We start from the raw sequence: 18,902 nt of genomic DNA, 5'->3' as shown, positions 1-18,902 counted from the left end.
AAAGTGAACAGTGCAAAATTCRCAAAACCACAAGGAGCTGGTAATACCTTTGTATTGATAAACTGTGCCTTTGGGTGGGGAGGAAGAACAACCCTGGATGTGACTCCAAATTTTTACCCAAGTTTGTCTACTTCAAAATATATAAGTAGTCCTAGAAAGAGACACCAATACTGAGACCAATGCCCACAAGCACCCATTTCTGTCCTCTGTGTTTTCACCGTGGTTAATGAAGCCTGGTGAAGGCCTAATGAGGCCTAATGAAGCCTACTGAGCAGCTCCCGGCTCAGTACAGGTCAGATAAAAACTTTCGTGGGTACCAAATTCTCCCCACACTGAAAAGAAAGGAGGTACCTTAGACAGTGGACTTGTCTGATTTGATGCACAAAGCTTAGTGCTCTACACCTCAAGCAGGTTTCATTCTTGGTTCTGTGCTGCAAGTTGCRTAAAATTTGTGCATTAGAATGGGARGGAAGGAYAGATTTTTCAGTGTGMTAAATATCGAAAGAACTTCAGGTTTGTAAAGAGATTAATGCAACTGTCCATCGGTCATTTATTGCATTATGCCAGATAAGAAAAAACCTGTATCGTGCTGCTCTACCCACAATCCTCTTTGTTCTGGATCTAACATACATATGTATAATGGTTGTATTCTTATTTAGCATGACAGTCAGTCCCAGAATTTCAGCCTATAAATATATGTTCAATTCATCTGACATAAAATTTTCTACATCAAAATTCAGTAATAGGGTTCCAYTGCTGAAGCTGACACTTAAAACTGAGTATAGGCTCCTCTTTCCTTCTATGTGTACAGTCATTTTTACTGTGTTATATGATCTCACTTTGTGATGTTACCCATTATACCATGTGCTTTTTATATGCACCAGTATTTATGGGGGTGGTGTGCTCAGCAAAGGTAATTAAGCATAAYAGATGGTTGAACAGCAAAGTTTTCCACATATTTCAAATCAAGAGTCCAAAAGTGATCCATTTGTATTTTTTAAATGGGAGAGAATAGGAGGAGTCATGGCACACACTGTATGGTTCTTTGAAAATATCTGTGTAGTAAAACTTGCCTGGCTTGAAASAGAAGTCTTTTAAAATGAAAGAAGAATCAGATAAAATTTTAAATTATGGATATAAGTAAATGTGAAAATTTTATCCCTCCTTTCTTAAACAATTCTTAGCCAAAAAAAACTTCCTGCCTTTGTAATAAGTGTCACTTCAAAGCAAAGACTAGTTTGTCAACAGAGTGCCTTACAGATACTTTTATATCTTACAGACAAGAAATACCTGAAAAATATTACTACATTAATCTTCTTGCCATAATTAAAAAATAGTAGAGAAATGGTGGAATTTTTAGTACAAGTCCATAGTAATTTGAGAAAATCTGTTTCAATTTATAACTACAGGTCCTCCAAAGATAACATAAGGTAAGGCAAAATCTCTGTTATTTCCATTGGTGCTATTATATGCAATTTAAATTGCAATGAAGAACAATCGTAACTATTGCCCCACCAGGCCAGAAATATGGCAGATCTGTTTTGAGTTTGATGAGAGGATGAGACCCTTTGGCCTGGTGTGTTACAGGAATTGCTAAATATTGAGTAAAACCTGTTGTTTCGAGTGAAGTGTAATGCATATATAAAATAGAATTTTTAAGTGGCATACTTAGATTAGACTTTGCATTATTCTGTGGTAGTTCTTGAACAGCACCTGTTCAAAGRTGTAAAAATCTCTTGGTGCTGGTAATTTTGAAAAATTTTGCTATAGTAATTCCAGTTTTTAAATACAGAGAGTAAAACCTGTCCTGTTTTCATCAGTGACTTACTATTGATGACAGAGACAGGTTTATTTGCTTGAAACAGCATGTCCTAAAGCCCAAGGACAAAGTTTTCAAACACACTAACCTGCAGAGAAGGTGTCTGACTTTCAGAAACGTTGATCAGGCAGAGCCTTTATGTAAAGTTCTTTATTTTCAGATTCCTGTAACCTTTACAGTAGCTTCATACAGTGAACACTGCTTTTRTGTTATGTCATATGTGTGTCCTAATTTATTTAGGCACCCACATTTGGAAACACCCAACCTCAATTTCAGCTTGAAGTGAGAGCTAGTAAATTCTGATCTGTTGAACACAAAGGAAATACAGTTTCATATCTATTTTAGACTGTRTTTTTTGAGATTTACCTCAAGATCACCAGTATTCTGGTTTCATGACAGAATTGTGCCTGGCCCGCCTTGTAGATTCATAATTAAAGAAACCCTGTAATCAAAGCTTGTCTGATGGAATGTTAGATTTAAGCATCCATGCTGGGAAGCATACGCCCGACATTTATTACATTACAAAGTAAATTATTTAGTTAGGGAGGAGAGCTGACAGGGAAGACACCTGTTGGAGCACGTTTGAGAAGCTTGCAAAGAAATTATAATAAAGAATAGAAGCATTATATAAACCTACGATATTATCAGCTCCTTTAGTACTGCAGTTACACAAAAGTTTTCTCTGTAAGGGCAGTGATGAAGTGCAAGATTTTATATTTTAATATATTACAGGATTTAACCACTAGAATCTTTTATAGCATTTTAATGAGTACTAATACTTGAGTTTTAAGTACAGCRCTTCTGTGTTGAGTTGTTAATAAGAAAATACATACTCAGACAGTTACGGCACTAATTTTGGATTTTGCTGTGAGAATAAGGGAAAGAGGATTATTTGCATGTTTGTTTGAAGTCATTTTAGACATATGTAGCACATGACTTAAGTCCCATCCCATGAGCAGAGATAAGCAGGAGGTGAATTAGCAGGAGTGTGGCTAGCAGGTCAAGGCAGGTTTGATTTATTCTGTTTGGCAGGTGGAGACCACAGCTGGAGTGCTCTACTCAGTTTKGGACTCCCTGTACAAGAAAGACATTGACACAACGGAGCAGATCCACCATGGACCACCAGGTGATAAAGGGAATGGGGCACGTGGTGTGTGAGGAAAAGCTGAGCGAGCAGGGTTAGGTCAGCCTTAGGAAGAGAAGAAATCCTAACAACAGACACAAGTGGCATCATGGGAAATTCCAATTAGATAAGGAAAAAAATCTTAAACTGCTGTCCCCAAGGAGATGACGTTTGGTCTACGTGACCTCCAGATGTTCATTATTCTATTAATTATATTTCAGTCATACAACAAGCATTTATCTAGTCACATAGCAGAAGGATGAATCCRGCTCTTGCGTGTCTCCAAGAGGCAACGTAGCCTTTCTGTGCTGACACTTTTGACACTATTCATKTTTACGTCTCCCTTGATAATACTGACAAAAGTTTTGCACATATTTTTATGTTGGCTTATAAGGCTATGAAGTCATATATTAATATTAATTCTACATTWAATGTATAATATTAATATTAACATGTATAATGTATTAATACTATACATTACTAATATATATTATCACAATATATCCTAGTCATGCAGTACACAGAAGATTTGACAGAAGTCAGATACATTGATTTGGCATTACAGGCCTGGACTGAAAAGTGCAAGACCTGCTATTTGGAGAGGCTGAACATACCTTACAGGTATGAGACAATTGCAAAATATTTTGAGTACAGTTATGAAACGTCAAAGTAATTGATTTTAAGCAGRCAATGGGAATATTAATGTATTATATAAGTTACACAAGTGATTAAATGCCAGCATACTCTGTAGGCCACTGGTGAATGAGCATGACCTGTTCCCATCCACTCCCAACACTAAAAAAAAAATCACTCAGGACTCATCCGTACCACAGKTTCACAGTGCAGTGTAGAGAGACTCAGGACAGCTCAACAGAATGCCAGAAGGATCTACCTGATCCAGGACATGTGAAACGTGAAAACCTTCCTGCTGAGAACCCATGAAATACTTTATCCTGGATGGAACCTGTCCCAAAGACGATCAGTTCAAGCTGTACCTGTGAGACTTTAACTTCCCCTGTAGCTTACGTGACTCAAAGAGCTCATTTACCATTAGCAGATAATTTTCTGTCTTTGGGTCAACAGTAGCCACACTTTCAAATATTCTGTGTCTCCCAAAATGCTCAGCCAAACTGTTTCACCACTCCAGCTGCAGACATCTCATACCCACGATAAACCAAAATGGTTGCTACCATGGTAATAAGGCTATRAAGGCAGCTCCAACACCTGATTTCATCTTGCATGTTACTCTCACCGAATTTTTCACTCTTGCAACAGCAAGATATTTGAGCATCTTATTAACTTTAACATGGAAATCTGCTCTCAGAGTGAAAAGAGTTTAGAATGAAAACTGGGYTTTACTTCCAAATGATTTTTTTTTGTTCAGGACCATCAGCTTTCACTTCAGGAAGAAGATAGTTTTGTCAGTACAGTTCATTTCATTTAATGAATGAGAAAAAGAAACATTACTATCCCAAACCAAGAAAAACACTCTACAGGTAAAAGTTGTTACTCTTTCAAAAACAGATGCCTGTTACAGATACTTGATGTGTTCTTTGTAGTGAAGGCAAAGCATGAGCTTTATAATCAAAATAAGTTTCAAGGAATACTTCAGGAATAGGCTATCCTGTATTACTGTATGCTAATAGTGATCTCTAAGATCAGATAATTCAAAACAGTGAAAGTAAGAGCCTGGGTTATTTAGTAAGATCTTATTTGCTTAAATGTGAGATACAGAAGAATCAAGARAACATACCTCTGACATAAGCACTCAAGCAAAATCCTACAGAGAAGAGATTCAGTTCCTGCCAAGTCTCCTAAAGTTTACTTAGGCTTTTTGGCAAGGTGAGTTATTTACAAAACATCAGGAATGTATGTTACTGATAGAAGCTGCGTCTCTGCCAATAAATTCTGCTTTCTTCTGCCTTAGGAACAAAGGCATTTTAATGGGGACTAACCCTAACTCCAGCATGCCCTTTCACACTACAACCATTCCATATTATTTAGACTTTGGTATTTCCTCTACTCCCTGAAAGATTTATTTGTGTCTACAAGGTAACCAATTGTCACACTGGTTCCAAACTTCCTGTAACTGAACCTGAAATGTAGGTGTAAATTTTAAATACCTGATTTGTACTAAATTACCTTTTGACTCTTTAAAAAATTCAAGCATTTAAAGGTGGTACAGATCACGTAGATTATGACTTTCTAACGATTGTAAATATTAGGCAATACTCACATGCAAGTAGTACACACATAAGATGCAGAATAATTCTGAGTGTTTCTTGTGAAATAGTTTCGAAAGTCTGATTGCCTGCAGGAAGGTAAATTTCCCTGTGACAAAACACTGTCTCAAATCAAAATATTCCCAGAGATCCAGAAAACCTGTGACTTTTTCCTGAATAATTATAATAGTATATGTATAGTGAATTGTTCACTGGAATCATTAATGGCTAATGCTATTACATATATGTTTAGATAGATATATATTACATATATATTTCCCTCATTACAGTTCCATTGCAGTCACAGAAACACACACTCACAACTGGATCTTTTATTTCAAAATGGAGAGAGACATGGGAGAACTGACTTTCCCCTGTAAAATGTGAACCCATCAACTCAGAACAGGCCATATGAACACATAAGATGCCAATTTGAACGAGGTCTCCTCCAGGTCTCCTCTACCAYCATATGCCTGTCCTGTGAACCTGACAAAATTAAATCTTCAGGAAGCCCTTTGTGAGCACACAGCTCCGAGTGCCATTCACAAACTCGAGCATTTGCTTGAATCTGATGATGACTGAGCTACCCTCACATGCAGTGGGGGTTTTCCCCATTCCAGTCCCAAGTCACCCCAAAGCCAAACAATTCTTCTGCTCAGAAGTTATTACCTTTAACCTTCTCAAGCAACTACAGTGCACTATCAAATGTGTTTGCTATATTTAATACCAAGTTCCACCCTGCCTTGATGACATGCAGCAGTGTGTAATTGCTGTCAAACTGGATCTGTTAARTAGGTTACTGGTGCAGCTGTCACCAGTTTGTTGATGGATTATCTTGTTAAGGAGGCCATTTAAAAAAATCACTTTTGATGGGGAATACAAATTTTGTTCACATAGAAAGGCCAGATTCTGGTCCCGKTGGGGGAAACGGCACTGGATTTTTGCTGAGTGCATTCAGATTTATAACAATAGATAAGGTACTGAAGGCCACCTGATCCAATGAAAAAATTAAGGGAAAAGCACCTACTGTTTATAGACAAGTGAAAAATTAGCTTGAATATCTTTAGGGTTAGGACACAGGACATCTAAACCCAGCTAAGCAGTTTCCAATTTCTAGGAACTTGATACCTTAACAATTTGTCCCCTAAATCAATTCCCTTAAATCGYTCATCATTTGTCAAGACTAGCTGAAAACCTAAAGCAAATCAGAAATTCTATGCATAACTGGCAAAGCTACGGAGATGAAAGTTTTATSCCTTGTCAGTTAGATTTATTTCTTATGGTTACACCATCAAGTACAATTTTAACAACCTCTGCCCAGATATGAAGAGCCCAATGAATGTGGATGATAAATTGTCATTTTCAGGGCAACAGAGGCAACGTCAACACTCACTGAACTCATTAAATTGGCCCTTGAAGATTGCACCATTTCAGAATGGAGTCTCTTACTTGTTTCTGAGAGAAAAATGGTCCATTCCAAAGAAATTTTAAATTCTATAGGAAAAGAGAAAAACATGTTATGATACTGGTCACTTAAGTACCCAATTTAATAAGTAAAACAAAATTCAGACATTTTATGTGGCTTCTTWCTTAAAATGGTTTGGCTTTTACTGCAAAACTGTGTTAATTAACCATCTTGTTAATTTTCAGCTTCTTGAAGTGGATCACTATGCTACATTATCCCMAGTTAATAAATGGTTAAAATATTCCATACTCATCAATTGCATGGGAAATAAATATTTTCTGATTAAATAAATATAATCTGATAGTGCTCAAAGACTTCAAGTGGTTGCCTGAAAAGAAGACAGAATAAAACTAAGCCAAGGCTCTCTTTCCCACAAAAATATTGTGTATTGAGTCGAGTCAAAGCCTATAAAGTTTCTCTTCCTCCTCTTCTTGGAAAAAAATCATCAGTTCATGAAGAATAAGCTGTTCATTTGTTGCTGAGATAGATTTTTCTTTGGGAAAGCAAGCAAGCAAATAAATAATGAGTTACAAAATTAGTGTTTTGACTTCACAGGAACGCTTCCTTCCCATCATGGAGYCAGCAGGTATTCCCTTGGCTGGCATTTTGAGATCTGAGAGCCAAGACAGCTCTCCAGGCATTGCACCAYGATCAAGAAGAATTCACTCATGGTAAGTAAACCAGCCCCTGTATTTTCAGTTAAACCAATGCTTACTATAGGGTCCTCTTTGTTCTTCCATGGAAAAATATAAYGTATTAATAGTTAAAGCTGCCTATTTGTATAATATTGTCAGACTAATACTTGTCTGGATTTAGCTTTGCATTTTAATTTAATATTAAATTACACGTAATTGCTTTCTGTAATAAATCTTAATTTGGAGTACTGATGAGGATGAAGGCCTCTGGCAAGAGCTGGCTCTTAAAACTGGCCTGAGTAGTTCCAAAAGTTATCTTGTGAGTACAGCTGGGCCTGCTTTCAAACAAAATTCACATAACTCTTATGGTTTTGTGATCACTGTTTCAAAGGCTTTGTCTTTGAAACTGAGTTGCAATATCATCAGCAAATCTAGGGTGTGTTTTCTCTTGTGCTTTATGTCCTCTTCTTCATTCAAGGATTTTGAAACTCCTTGTTATATAAAAGGCAAGAGGTTTTGTGAAACAGTATCTCCTGGCTTAATCAGTACAGGCATTCTCCTCTTTTATTTATCTGACTTTATCTATATGGCTGATCTAACAGCACTAACCATATATGAGATATTTATTTTAAAATAAAAAACACTTTAGGGTTTTCTTTTTCCCTGTGATAAAGTAAATAATACAGAAGAATATGCTAAATGGTARGAAGGATTAAAAAATGAAAATGAAATAAAGTTTCTTCTTTCTCTGATACATTAAAAAATTCCTGTTACCTGGGGCTGGATCAGCAGTGTGAATAAGATAGTTATCTCATCTCTCACGCCTTCACATTATTGACAAGGAAAGTCAAGGTAGTACACATGCTGCTGCCATATCTACCTGGTCACAGGCTATCCAGAAATGAACGGGTGTTTTTGGTRGTCTGGTAATCTCTGATTTAAGAAACAGAGATTCTGCTTACTTACCAATATGATGGACATTACATTAAAACACAAATGGACATACATATCCATTTAAAAAATTGATCCATTGGGCGATTCAATTGCATCTCTTCAACTGTTRTTGAAATCAGTGACCAAATCTGCTTTGTTGGCAGTAGGTATTACTTCCTTCTTCTTATGTTTTTCTTTAAGTAATTGAATTTTCAGACAGGGGGGATACTCACCAAAGCTCTCCTTCCTGAATGTTCTTGATGCAACTYTAATTTAAACTCTAGAACTGTTCAGTAATAGAAGTATCATACTCAACAAATATCAAATTTTAAAAAAATGACCGAGACTCACTCCCTGGAGCAGACAGGGCTTGCTGCAGGAGTGCCAGCTCCCTGTGAGTCACCCCCTCCTCCTGGCTTGATCCTCAAAGCAAAAGGCGAGTTTCTGTGCTCATTCCCAGCTGGTGGGAAGCACATTTGTCGTGTCAGGACACGAGTCCCAGCTTATGCTGCAGCTCACACCTGCCTGTCGGGCTGAGGGGGAAACCAGCACTGTGGAAAGACACATGGACTGAGAAATCTGAATGTGGGTGGTTTTAGTGTTCAGGCACTGGGATGGTTTTCTGTGGTCTYCATGGGAGCTGCCAGTTGGAAGGGACACACMGRGATCAGGGAGTCCAGGTGCCAGYCCTGCACAGGACACCCCAAGGGTCACACCATGTGCCCAAGAGCTCGAAAGCGTGTGTATCCCAACCTCAAGGATGATTACTGAATTATTCCAAACTTTCATTGGTGTGCTGGTCAGCCTCAGATTCACCTCTCATCTCTTTTCTGCTCTCTYATGGTACCCAAGTCTGTTTTCTGGACCAGCTCTTGTGAACAGCCACTCAAATCTGCTCCTGTGTGCTTTGCCTTTTGTTATTCTTGCTTTTTTCCTTCTGTGCGTGTCCTGTTTCGTTTCTTCAGGGTCATGTACTTGCAGAGGTCATTCTTCCAGAAGTAAAGACCTGTCCTGCATGCTTACTTGTCCAACAGATGACTCTAATTCATCAATCTTATACATATCCTCTGTTATTGCTTAAAAAAGACGATGAAATTATTTCTCAAGGGTCACAAGGAGTTACTTAWGGCTAGAAAAGAATTAAAGAAAGGATATTGATATCCTATATTTTTCAGAGTATCTCTGTGAATCTAAGGTGGAGAAAAAGAGCTGAGTTTCACTCRTTGATTATTTTCAGGAAAACTTAATTTAGGGATCTAGATGCTCTATAGCAACCCACTTTCTATGCAGTGAATGCAGGACTGTAGTTTATACTGATACATACTTCTCTCTAAAAGCTTTTTCACTATTAGCTTTTTCTGATATGGAAAGAAACTATTTCTTCTAAAAATGTGTTCAATTTATCTTACATGAATAGGATTTATTAGACCATTTCAAGTTCTTAAATTCTCTAAGGTTGGAATGGGAAAATCTGTTCACAGCCTTCTTCAACTAAGTTACAGAGGTCTGTTTTTTTGTTTTTTTTTTTTGTTTATTTGCATTTCTTTACAGGATGCACACAGATTTCTTTACAACAAAGTATGCAGAGGTTTTAGAAGAACAGATCTTCCTCTTCTGGTGAAGAGCATTTAGCCTCAGGAGACAAGGGCTGTGCAAGTTATGGAGAGCAATGCTAAGTAAGATACATTTTGCTTGTTGGGTTCTATTGCTGGCTGTCTCACTGCTTAGAAATTGTGGCATAGGGTTGTAAAATAAAGCTCATTACAGCATATAAACCAGACAGTTATTTTTAATTGCCCCCAGTCTTTTCTGGGTCCCACAGTTACGGATGCAYTGTGAGACTGAAAACAAAGCTGAACATCAAAGTAAAGACAAACAAAACTAAAGGGAAGGAAGAACAGAAGAAACCAAGCACACRGAAGGTAGCTGTCTTTTAGAATTAATTATGATAGACTGGAACTCATTTCTTACAAGCCATTTGAAAGCTGCTTGATAATTATAAAAATATTTATAGGCCAAGTTGACTTCCTTTGCTTATTTTTGGGAGACTGTAGATGGTGTGTTCTTTAAGCAGCTTTGTCTGCCTGCTCGAAACCTCACTATGTTTTGCAAGTTTTCCAGTTTCTCTGCTAAAAGGCTTAAACCTGATCAAGAGCCTGTTTCTGCAAGTACTGCCAAGTAATTGAAATAGAGTATTCACAGTAATGTACTTTCTGACCTAATTTCTCTGTAGGATGCAAGCAWTACAGATTATTATCTTTCCACTTGCAGACAGAGGTGTTGCAGCAGATACTGTCATCAAAATCGGGCGAGGTACTGTAAGCACCGTTTTACCATATGGGGTATTCTCTGTGGTGTTCMTTCTGGATGCACAAAATTGCCACTGCCTGAAAGCACTAAGAACATTTGCATTCATTAAATGTGTTCAGCAAAGCCAGTCCAGGTGGATAAAACTGGATTTTAAAATCCACCACCTCTGCAGTGCTCACCACTTGTCAGTGTTACTGACACACAGATTTGGGGGTGGTGGGTTAACTCCTACTACTAAAACACAGCCTTCTTTCCAACTCRGTTTTTCTGTTGATTTCAGCTGAACCCGATTCTTATGGCAGACTTTAGWGGGCAGATTTATTCCACCTGCCTTTGGTCCCTCAGCAGAGATACATCAGCAAGGAACAGAGCTGTTCAAGGTCCCTCTGTAGAAAAGAGRAAGAAAGTGGTATCTCTGCAGGACAATTAACATCCTGGCTGCTGTAAAATTGCTCAGGAAAGTACCTTTCTAGCTCTGGTAGCTACAGTCAGCCTGTGGTGTGTAGGCTTCTGACTTGGGTGCTGCAGGGAGACTTGAAAAATGGTATGAAATGTCTAATTGTTCTTTTACTTGAAATATCTTAATGTGTGTCTGCTTTGATTTGGGCATAAAATGATTGTCTCTTGATTTCTGGTGTTTAAATAACTTAAAAAAATCACAGTCCTGTGTAAATGTCTAATGCTTTTGAGGTATTTAAATAAGTATTATGGCTACCWCTCCTGAAACTGAGGAAGGAAGTTACTTTGTTGCCCAGCTGTCTGGCATTTTTACTAAATTTCAACTTTTCTTCCATAACTATTGTGTTTCTATCCTTCTCCTCTTCCTCCTTATTTAACTTTGCCTCATGCACAAAATGTCATTAGTACACCTCAACTAAATTCTAAATGAGGATGATGAAGCATTAGGAACTGCTTGGACTTCTGTTCAAATTGTRGTGTAAAGGCCAGGGTGGAAAAGTTACTTATTTTTCCTAAGATGATCCCTTTCAGTAAGTGYTCACAAGAAGTAAGGAAAGGCTGTGTAGGTAGGAATTGCAGAGTCCTGTCATACCTTACTAGAGAAAAATGCACATACAATCTGTGCAAAGTTAGAGCTCCCAATGAAAGTGCTGTGAGAGGCAGGTATTTTGTGCCAGACTCMTCTCTGCCAACCACGATTCAGGATTCATTTCTAAAGCTCAGGGATTGTCACTCCAGACTCAGGGRAGCTCATCTTTGAGAAAGTAAGTAAATGMTYGTACTCTTGTCATGTAGGCTGACAMTGTGGAAGAAAGCTTCACTGTCYTTACACAGCAAAGTGYYATCTGCARTTATTGCCATGSACCTTCTCTACAGCAGCAGTTAGCAGGGCAGTCACTCAGCAGAATCCCAAAGCCTTAGCAGTCCATTAAAGTATGGYTTGAAATGTGCAGCTGTTGCAGTCAAGATTTCTGAGTGTTTCACCTTTACTCTTGAATTACCCTAAGGATTTAACTGGTTTTATTGTCTTTCATTCTTGGCATGTGGTTTTGTTAAGCAAGATTGCAACATCACTGCACATGCACTTAAACGTTTTAGAATTAACTTTATTTTGGTTCTGACTGTACTTTTTGAAGAGAAACAATCTCATGAATGGTTGTAAATACAGTCCTTTGCAGCATTTTCTTTCTATTTAACATTTCCAGYATTAGGAAATAGTGTCTTGTACAAAATAAAGGCCACACATCAGTACATGGGAGTGGCCTCAAGAATCTTTCAAGAAAAGCAGCTGGTTTGTATTAATCCACAAGGATAAATCACTTTCAGATCATAAAAAATTGAGCAACTCCACAATAAGGAAGCCCTAATTTTCTTYTCAGTGGACGATAAAGCATTTCCAGTAAATTCTAATTGCCTCATAGAGAGACTTGGAAGACCAATATCAAAATAATGAGTTATTCATAAAGTGGATATGTTAAATGCATTGTGACAGCCAGCAATAAAAGTAAATTACTTACTTTATATAAGGAATATAAAACATGTTCTAACAGCCTCCTCCTCCAGCTACKAAATCCATTAAAATCCTTGGTGTATAGTCAACTGGATCACTTCCTCACTGAGGTATTCATATTTTTAGTAAAGAGTAATTGTAAAATGCAGTAGGAATGTAGAAATATTTTTAATACTRTCATATTAGTTTTCTTAAAATTATTTTATAGACATGCAATTTCTTAAAGCATTATTTAACTTTAAAAGCTTCAAGCATGCCTAGAATTAATGATGAGTAATTCTTTCACACCAACAAACTACAAAAACACCCCTCAGCTACAACTGTAATGCAGATGCTGTAAAGAAACCAGAAAGCAATGAGTGAAGAAGGGGAGAGACTGAAAGCTCTGAAGGGGAAAGGCTGAAAGCTCCATTCAGTGAGGGCTTTTGAAACTAAAAAAAAAAAAAAAAAAGAACACTGTATGACCTTTATAGCCATTAGAACCAAGAAAATAGTGTGAGGAGAAGGATAGCGAGAAACTGGCAGGGAGCCCACAAGCTGACTTCCATGCTTTACATGACGTGAAACTGGTAATTTGGAACTGAAKGATGACAGGACACTTTTGCTTTAAGTAATGGTTGTATATCCTGAGGAGAAGCARAGGCTCAGAGGTCTGTGTTTATCTTTCTGTTCATAATGTCTGCTCTAACACAACACCTCGTGTATTGTCAGGGCTTTCYGAGACTTTGTGTGTAAATGACAGAATTGAGGTAAACAGATAAGAGGTAATTACAATGAGGTGTGTGTCACATGGAGGTTTGCACCCACAGTGGTTTTCACAAACCTAAGTAAATTGATTTWAAACTGGTTTTAATTACACTGGTAGGACAGCTGTGTGCTGATAGGGCATCAGTTTTAGTGTTTTGACATAGCCAAGGGGCTTTTAGAGTGTATGATCTATTTACCCATTATGCAATGCTTAGGTGTGCTAACATAATCAACTGATTAAGGCAGTGAGGCAAGTCTAAAAACCAAAACAAAATCATATAAAGAACCAGATTCTCCTCTCCTTTACACTGAGATGACTGAAATTGTTTTCTGGAATTTAGACTTGCACTGCTCTCTTGAAAAAAAATCTGCTTACAAACTTACTCAGTGAGAAATAATTTTGTATTTTAAACAATGCAACATATTAAATAAAAATTTTTAAGTGAAAAAAAGAGCAAAACCCCAGAGCACTGATATTGGATGTGTCTCATAATTGCAGAAACTGGTTTGTTAGATGTACCATCTTAGGGAAAGTTAATTTGCTTCTATCTCCATTTCTGTAGCACAAATAGAACTGTCTCTATTTGATTTTATTTGGGGTTTTTTTTAGTTTTAAGTTAGTGTTATAAGGATTTGTATCAGGTATAGATATAGAGTGATTTTAAAGATGCAAATTATATCTTTACTCACATTGCCATGCTTTTGTTTAAACTTGAAGTTTATTAARTGACAGCATGGGATTGTACAAATTGACTCTGATTCCACACCGTAACTTCAGTGGAATAGAGGCTTTTATTCCCTTTCAAGAAAGAGAAACAGATTTCATAGCAGGACCAGATGTACACCACTAAGTTCACTTTTTCTCATTTTTTTTCAGCAGTAGAAGCTGACTAAACAAGCACTGCCTGACTGAAAAAGCAAATATCAATTGCTTTATAGTGGACTGTGCTGTTTATAAACACCAATGTCAACATTCTGCTCAAAATRCATTTGCAATAACTTTGTTTTTCAGAATGCATTTCTTTTAGAGCACAACACAAGGCTTTTGCACAGTGGATTGCTGAATTAATGAATTGAATTAATGCTCAAAGTTTATACTGAAACTGAAAAAGCTGTTACAAAGCRATCCTTTATTTTTAGCTCTTATTACCAGGAATTTTAATTTTYAACCTGTTTCAGTAAAATTTATTTAGATGCCTTTTGCCTGTAAAGTAATCCCCTCTAAACTGGGATTATCCCTTCTGTCTGCCCAAGCCTGTTTGCTCTTACTTCTGGCAGTTGACAACACGAAAACTCCTCAGGAGAGGATGTTGTGAGGGACATTTTGTTGCAGTCAATATTGCTTTTAGGGAAGATGAAGCCCAACCACAGGGCCTGCCTGAAGCATTAACCCTGGGTCCTCCTAAGGAACCACATAATTCACCYTGGATTTTGCTTAACTAAAATGTCTTTGTCTTTATTGCTAAATAAAAAAAGGAGTTAGGGAACCTGAGGGCCATGGGTCAAGCAAGCTGGRTCCCTGATTGTCCACACTGCTCAGGAATCACCTACTTTTATGGGCTCCGTTTCAGGCAGCACCACTTGGCTTTTTCTCAGCTTTAGTTTGTCAGTGAGTTCATTCCAGAAACGGTGCAAAAGTGTCAGTGGATAGCATTGCATGGGATTTGGCTCAACAGGGTTTACATGTGTTGGTCTGTGGGCACAGTCAGGGAGTCTGGCGGAAAAAGGAGATGAAAATCATGTGAAGCCAAGTGAAGAGATGCTAGCAAGGTTGGTTAGACATTGCTTCATTTTTTAAATGTCTGATTAGAGTAATTGAATTAACTTTTAATTTTTGAGTAGAGTGATGTTACTTTCAAACTAAAGACTTACATAATGTGTGAGCTATTTCAGGTATCTTGGCAAACCTCGTGGAATGAAAGCCTTAAGTGAGGAGTACTGGTCTAATCCTGATGTGCCAGCTGCCTGAACACAGATCAGGACACTCCAAGAGTCTCTCCTCCAGGAAGCATTTGTTTTGGGAGCTGCCCATGGGAGTACTCATATGAGCAAAACATCTCCTCTTGGTGTTATCCAGAACTTCCTCAGCATGTTTAAGGGCTTGGAAGCAGGGCTGGAGACTTGAGGACAAAGAGTAACTCCCTGTCCAATGATGATTGATTGTGTTGATAAAATTTATGATGTGTAGGACGTAACATTCCCTTAAAGAACAGGACAGTGGGTCAGGAAGGTGTGTGAAGGAACGTGCACATCACAAGCTTCAGCTGCTSTACAGCTACGTTATTTCAGGTTTTCCTTTGGCTTGAAGGGCCCAAATCCAACAGAAGTCCAGACAAAGGTAAGCCCAGGGGTACAGTGACTGGAAGGTGTCTGGAAATTCCAGGTGAGTCATAAGAAGTACAACTGCCTTATTAGTTGTTTATTTTATATAGTCTGAACTCTGTATAGAGCACTTTCGGACAGAGTTCCCAAAGCCAGCATTCTCTCTGCGGTGGCTTGAGAAACACCTACAGCTAAACATTTGATCTTCTAGAAATCAAATGGGAAATCTCAAGGACTCCCTACCACATAGGTATTTTGGGGAAAGTGTATGTGGAGGWAATGTTAACTTTGATGAGAATCTGAAAGATCAGTTTCTAGATAAAAAAAAAAAATCCTACAAAAGCAGGATCTGCTCTCTCTTTACTGAGGACATACTGTACAAAAATACTACAATGATTAATAAGAGACAGTAATACTTTTTGGGTGCAGATAGATATGGAATACAGTAACATTATAGATCACCCCAGGACAGTCTGTGTTGAAGAAAAATAGGACTTTTTGCTTAGTCCTTTCCTACCTGACATTGCTTGGTAGGACTTTTCTCCCTTTCCTAAATGCCCTTCAAATTTCACAAAAACAGTGCACACTCTGCCAGTTAGGTTTCATTTTCAGAGAACAAACAGATCACTGTACCCTGGGTGATAGCCCCTCCGCACAAAAAAAGCCAGGATGCACTTTTGGTTCCAAGACATCAACAGAAATTTATGTCAGCTTCATGAAAACATAGTACAAAAGACTCATTTTGCTATGTAGACAATACCTTATAAAACAAAGATACAGCATAAACATTGTGGGAACAGTGTACAAAAAAAAAAACAATCTATGAAATGCTGATTGGAACAGGARTTCTTCATTTATACTGCTGCAAAAACGCATGAAATGTAAACTAAGATAATGTAAGTGTACTCCAACCTTTATTCGTATTTTTAAATATAAAGATGATTTGGCAAGATTTATTATCTATGCCAGTCAGACCATTATTTGAATGGACAATTATCCATATTCACTGACTATACAATTTCTTATTTTCAAAAAGGAGCGATGTCTTCTCTAAAACCATGTGCACTCAGAATGAGATTTTTGCACTTGAATTACAACTTYAGTGTTTCTGATAGGTGTTCATTGCTGATTCAGAATGACACTGCTTTACAGGAGTTTCTGACACGCTAAGTTTCATTGTGTAGTCAATATATTGTGCCAAGGAAGTCTGAATAACAAAAGCTTTTTTTAATTGTTTTTATACTATTAGAGTAATATAAAAATAAAGTACAAACATAATTTAATTTACAACAGAAAAAATAAGCAGCCATATTATACTTGACCTAAAGTCTATATCTACATACAGAAGTATCCAATTAACTAAGCTTAAGAACCCCCAACCCCAAGAACCTTGATTCATTGCACATGAGATTCTCTAGTTTTCTTTTCTTTCACTGTGCAATTAAAGTATACACTTTTTGTAAGTGTACTTTAACTGGCTTTATCCCGAGTCCTGTTTTTTGGATCATCCATTCTACCAAGTTATGTTACCACACCAATTACCAGAGTCCAGCATTTTAGCAGATACACAACAGTGATGAATCTCATGTTTTAAGAATACAACACCTCCAGTCTGCCCAAGCAAAGTCCTCATGGGTCACAAGGAACTCAAAGCAGTGCTTGGTGGTTTAGACTGTAGGATGAACTTAAGCAGAACAATATTTCTCAGTAACAYGTTCCTGAAAAACACCCCAAACCATCCACCAAATGCTAATATGTATAAGGCTTTATGGCTGCACCTGATATAAATTTTGATTGTACAATACCAATTTGAAATATTAAGACACTTGCTGCAAAAAAAATAGGTTTCTTGGGAAGATCCTGCATGCTTTTGCAAGTCACACCCAGGGTTTCCATCCGGGAAAGAGTCGGCTCAGATTTTTAGGGTCCATGGCCTGTTGTATGAGGAGGTTCACCTGCCCTCCCACACTGAGCACTGTTCCTTCCTCAACACCTTTCAGCTTCTCCTGAAGTCTCATCAGAACACGCTCAGCCACCTTGTTAAAACTCTGGTCATCACTGCTGGCAGAAAAGAGAAAGAAAAAGAGGAGCTCTAGGTGTGGATCCTGAACAACATAAGTGTAATGCAGTGARAAAACCACAGAGCAAGGCAATAGTGCAGCAGGAGGAGGGTAAGAAAATAATCTTGCACCTGGCTTTTCTTTTMGGTTCCTGTGGATCAGTACCAAGTGTAGAGCTCATGTCAGCCTCATCCTCTGGCCTCTGCTGCAAATACAAAGCTTTCAAAGGGTTCATGGTCCAGTCGAAAAGAGGATCATAGAGCAATACCTGCACAGTAAATAAATCTCTTTTTAGTTAAAACTGTTAATTGCAGCTAGTTCAGTGCCCTAACATGGCTGCAAATGCTCACACTAACCACAATATTAGGAGGTTGAGTGGTTTGGTTTGGTTTTTTTTAACCAGTAGAATTGGGCTACATTGCTTAGTAAATCATCCATCAACAAAACTGCCTCGGGTCACTTGCAGGTATTTGTGTTGTTCATACTTCATGAAGTTTTGCCATCAGTACCACTTTCAGCAGTGAACAGGTCATTTTCTAACACATTGCTAGGCACTAACACTAGAATAATTAGCTTTTAATGCACAGTATAAGCTGCTTTCAGAAGTTAATTTCGTTCTCTTCTTCGTGACTTATGCAAAGAGGATTTAATTCAATCAGTATTACTCCTGCTGGGAATGYTGCACTATGGCTAGAAGTATGTAGGTGTTGAAGAGGGAAAACTGCCTGAAGGAAACTGTTCCCATAGAAAATGCAAACTYGTTATAAYTTTATCAAAAATTACATGAATTAACAAATCTGACCACTGCCACTGTGTTCTAATTCAGTACAAAACACTGTAAATGGGCATTTAGTGCAGTGATGCATAGGAAGACGAAGACAAGAAACTGAAGGCATTCTAGTAGATTTCTGTCCAAAAGAATGAAGAATTGGTTACCTCTACAATAGTCAACAAAGCTTCTTGAGAATTTCTCATAACAGCCATTGTTTTCTCACAGCATCTAGAAAACATTTTACAGTATTTTAGGTTCGTTTTGGTAAAATGAAATGGTATTTTTGTAATTTAAATAAAAGATATTTGTACTCCACATAAAGTTTAATTTTTAACATAGAAGTAACCTCTCTGATATTTCCACATGAAAAAAAAAACAATTCATGTTTTTCTGTATCATGGGACAGACGTTTCAGAAGTAATACAAAACTGTACCAGGAACTACTTATTAACCTTAATTGCTGCCTTAGAAAGGCAACATCTACACTATGTAGACTTTTAAAGACATGAAATTTGGGGGTTGCAA

At 37.6% G+C, this 18,902-nt stretch overlaps 1 protein-coding gene and 1 long non-coding RNA gene across 6 annotated transcripts in view; one reads left to right on the top strand and one right to left on the bottom strand.

The window, feature by feature from the left end:
* Positions 1 to 273: 273 nt before the first annotated feature.
* Positions 274 to 11,727, top strand: LOC130577268 (uncharacterized). Of its 4 annotated transcripts, none has more exons than XR_008965747.1 (4): positions 274 to 2,945; positions 3,452 to 4,438; positions 7,185 to 7,300; positions 9,749 to 11,727. It is a non-coding gene; the product is annotated as an uncharacterized LOC130577268 (long non-coding RNA). The 4 variants fall into 4 exon arrangements; XR_008965749.1 differs by having other exon boundaries at positions 274 to 3,563; positions 4,327 to 4,438; XR_008965748.1 differs by having other exon boundaries at positions 274 to 3,563.
* Positions 11,728 to 17,422: 5,695 nt separating this feature from the next.
* Positions 17,423 to 18,902, bottom strand: part of ATM (ATM serine/threonine kinase) — a 57,119-nt gene continuing 55,639 nt past the window's right edge. For both annotated transcript variants that reach the window (XM_057372500.1, XM_057372499.1), the window contains exons 61-63: positions 18,542 to 18,605; positions 17,737 to 17,873; positions 17,423 to 17,603 (exon numbers count right to left, since the gene is read on the bottom strand). In XM_057372500.1, the coding sequence (XP_057228483.1) occupies positions 17,423 to 17,603; positions 17,737 to 17,873; positions 18,542 to 18,605 (382 nt within the window). The remainder of the gene's footprint in view (positions 17,604 to 17,736; positions 17,874 to 18,541; positions 18,606 to 18,902) is intronic.

Source organism: Malurus melanocephalus, unplaced genomic scaffold (genome assembly GCF_030028575.1).
Source record: "Malurus melanocephalus ecotype Western Australia unplaced genomic scaffold, MMel_1.1 scaffold_172, whole genome shotgun sequence".
NCBI lineage: Eukaryota > Metazoa > Chordata > Aves > Passeriformes > Maluridae > Malurus > Malurus melanocephalus.
The sequence above is the reverse complement of the archived record's forward strand: the minus strand, read 5'-3'. Positions and strand labels throughout refer to the sequence as shown.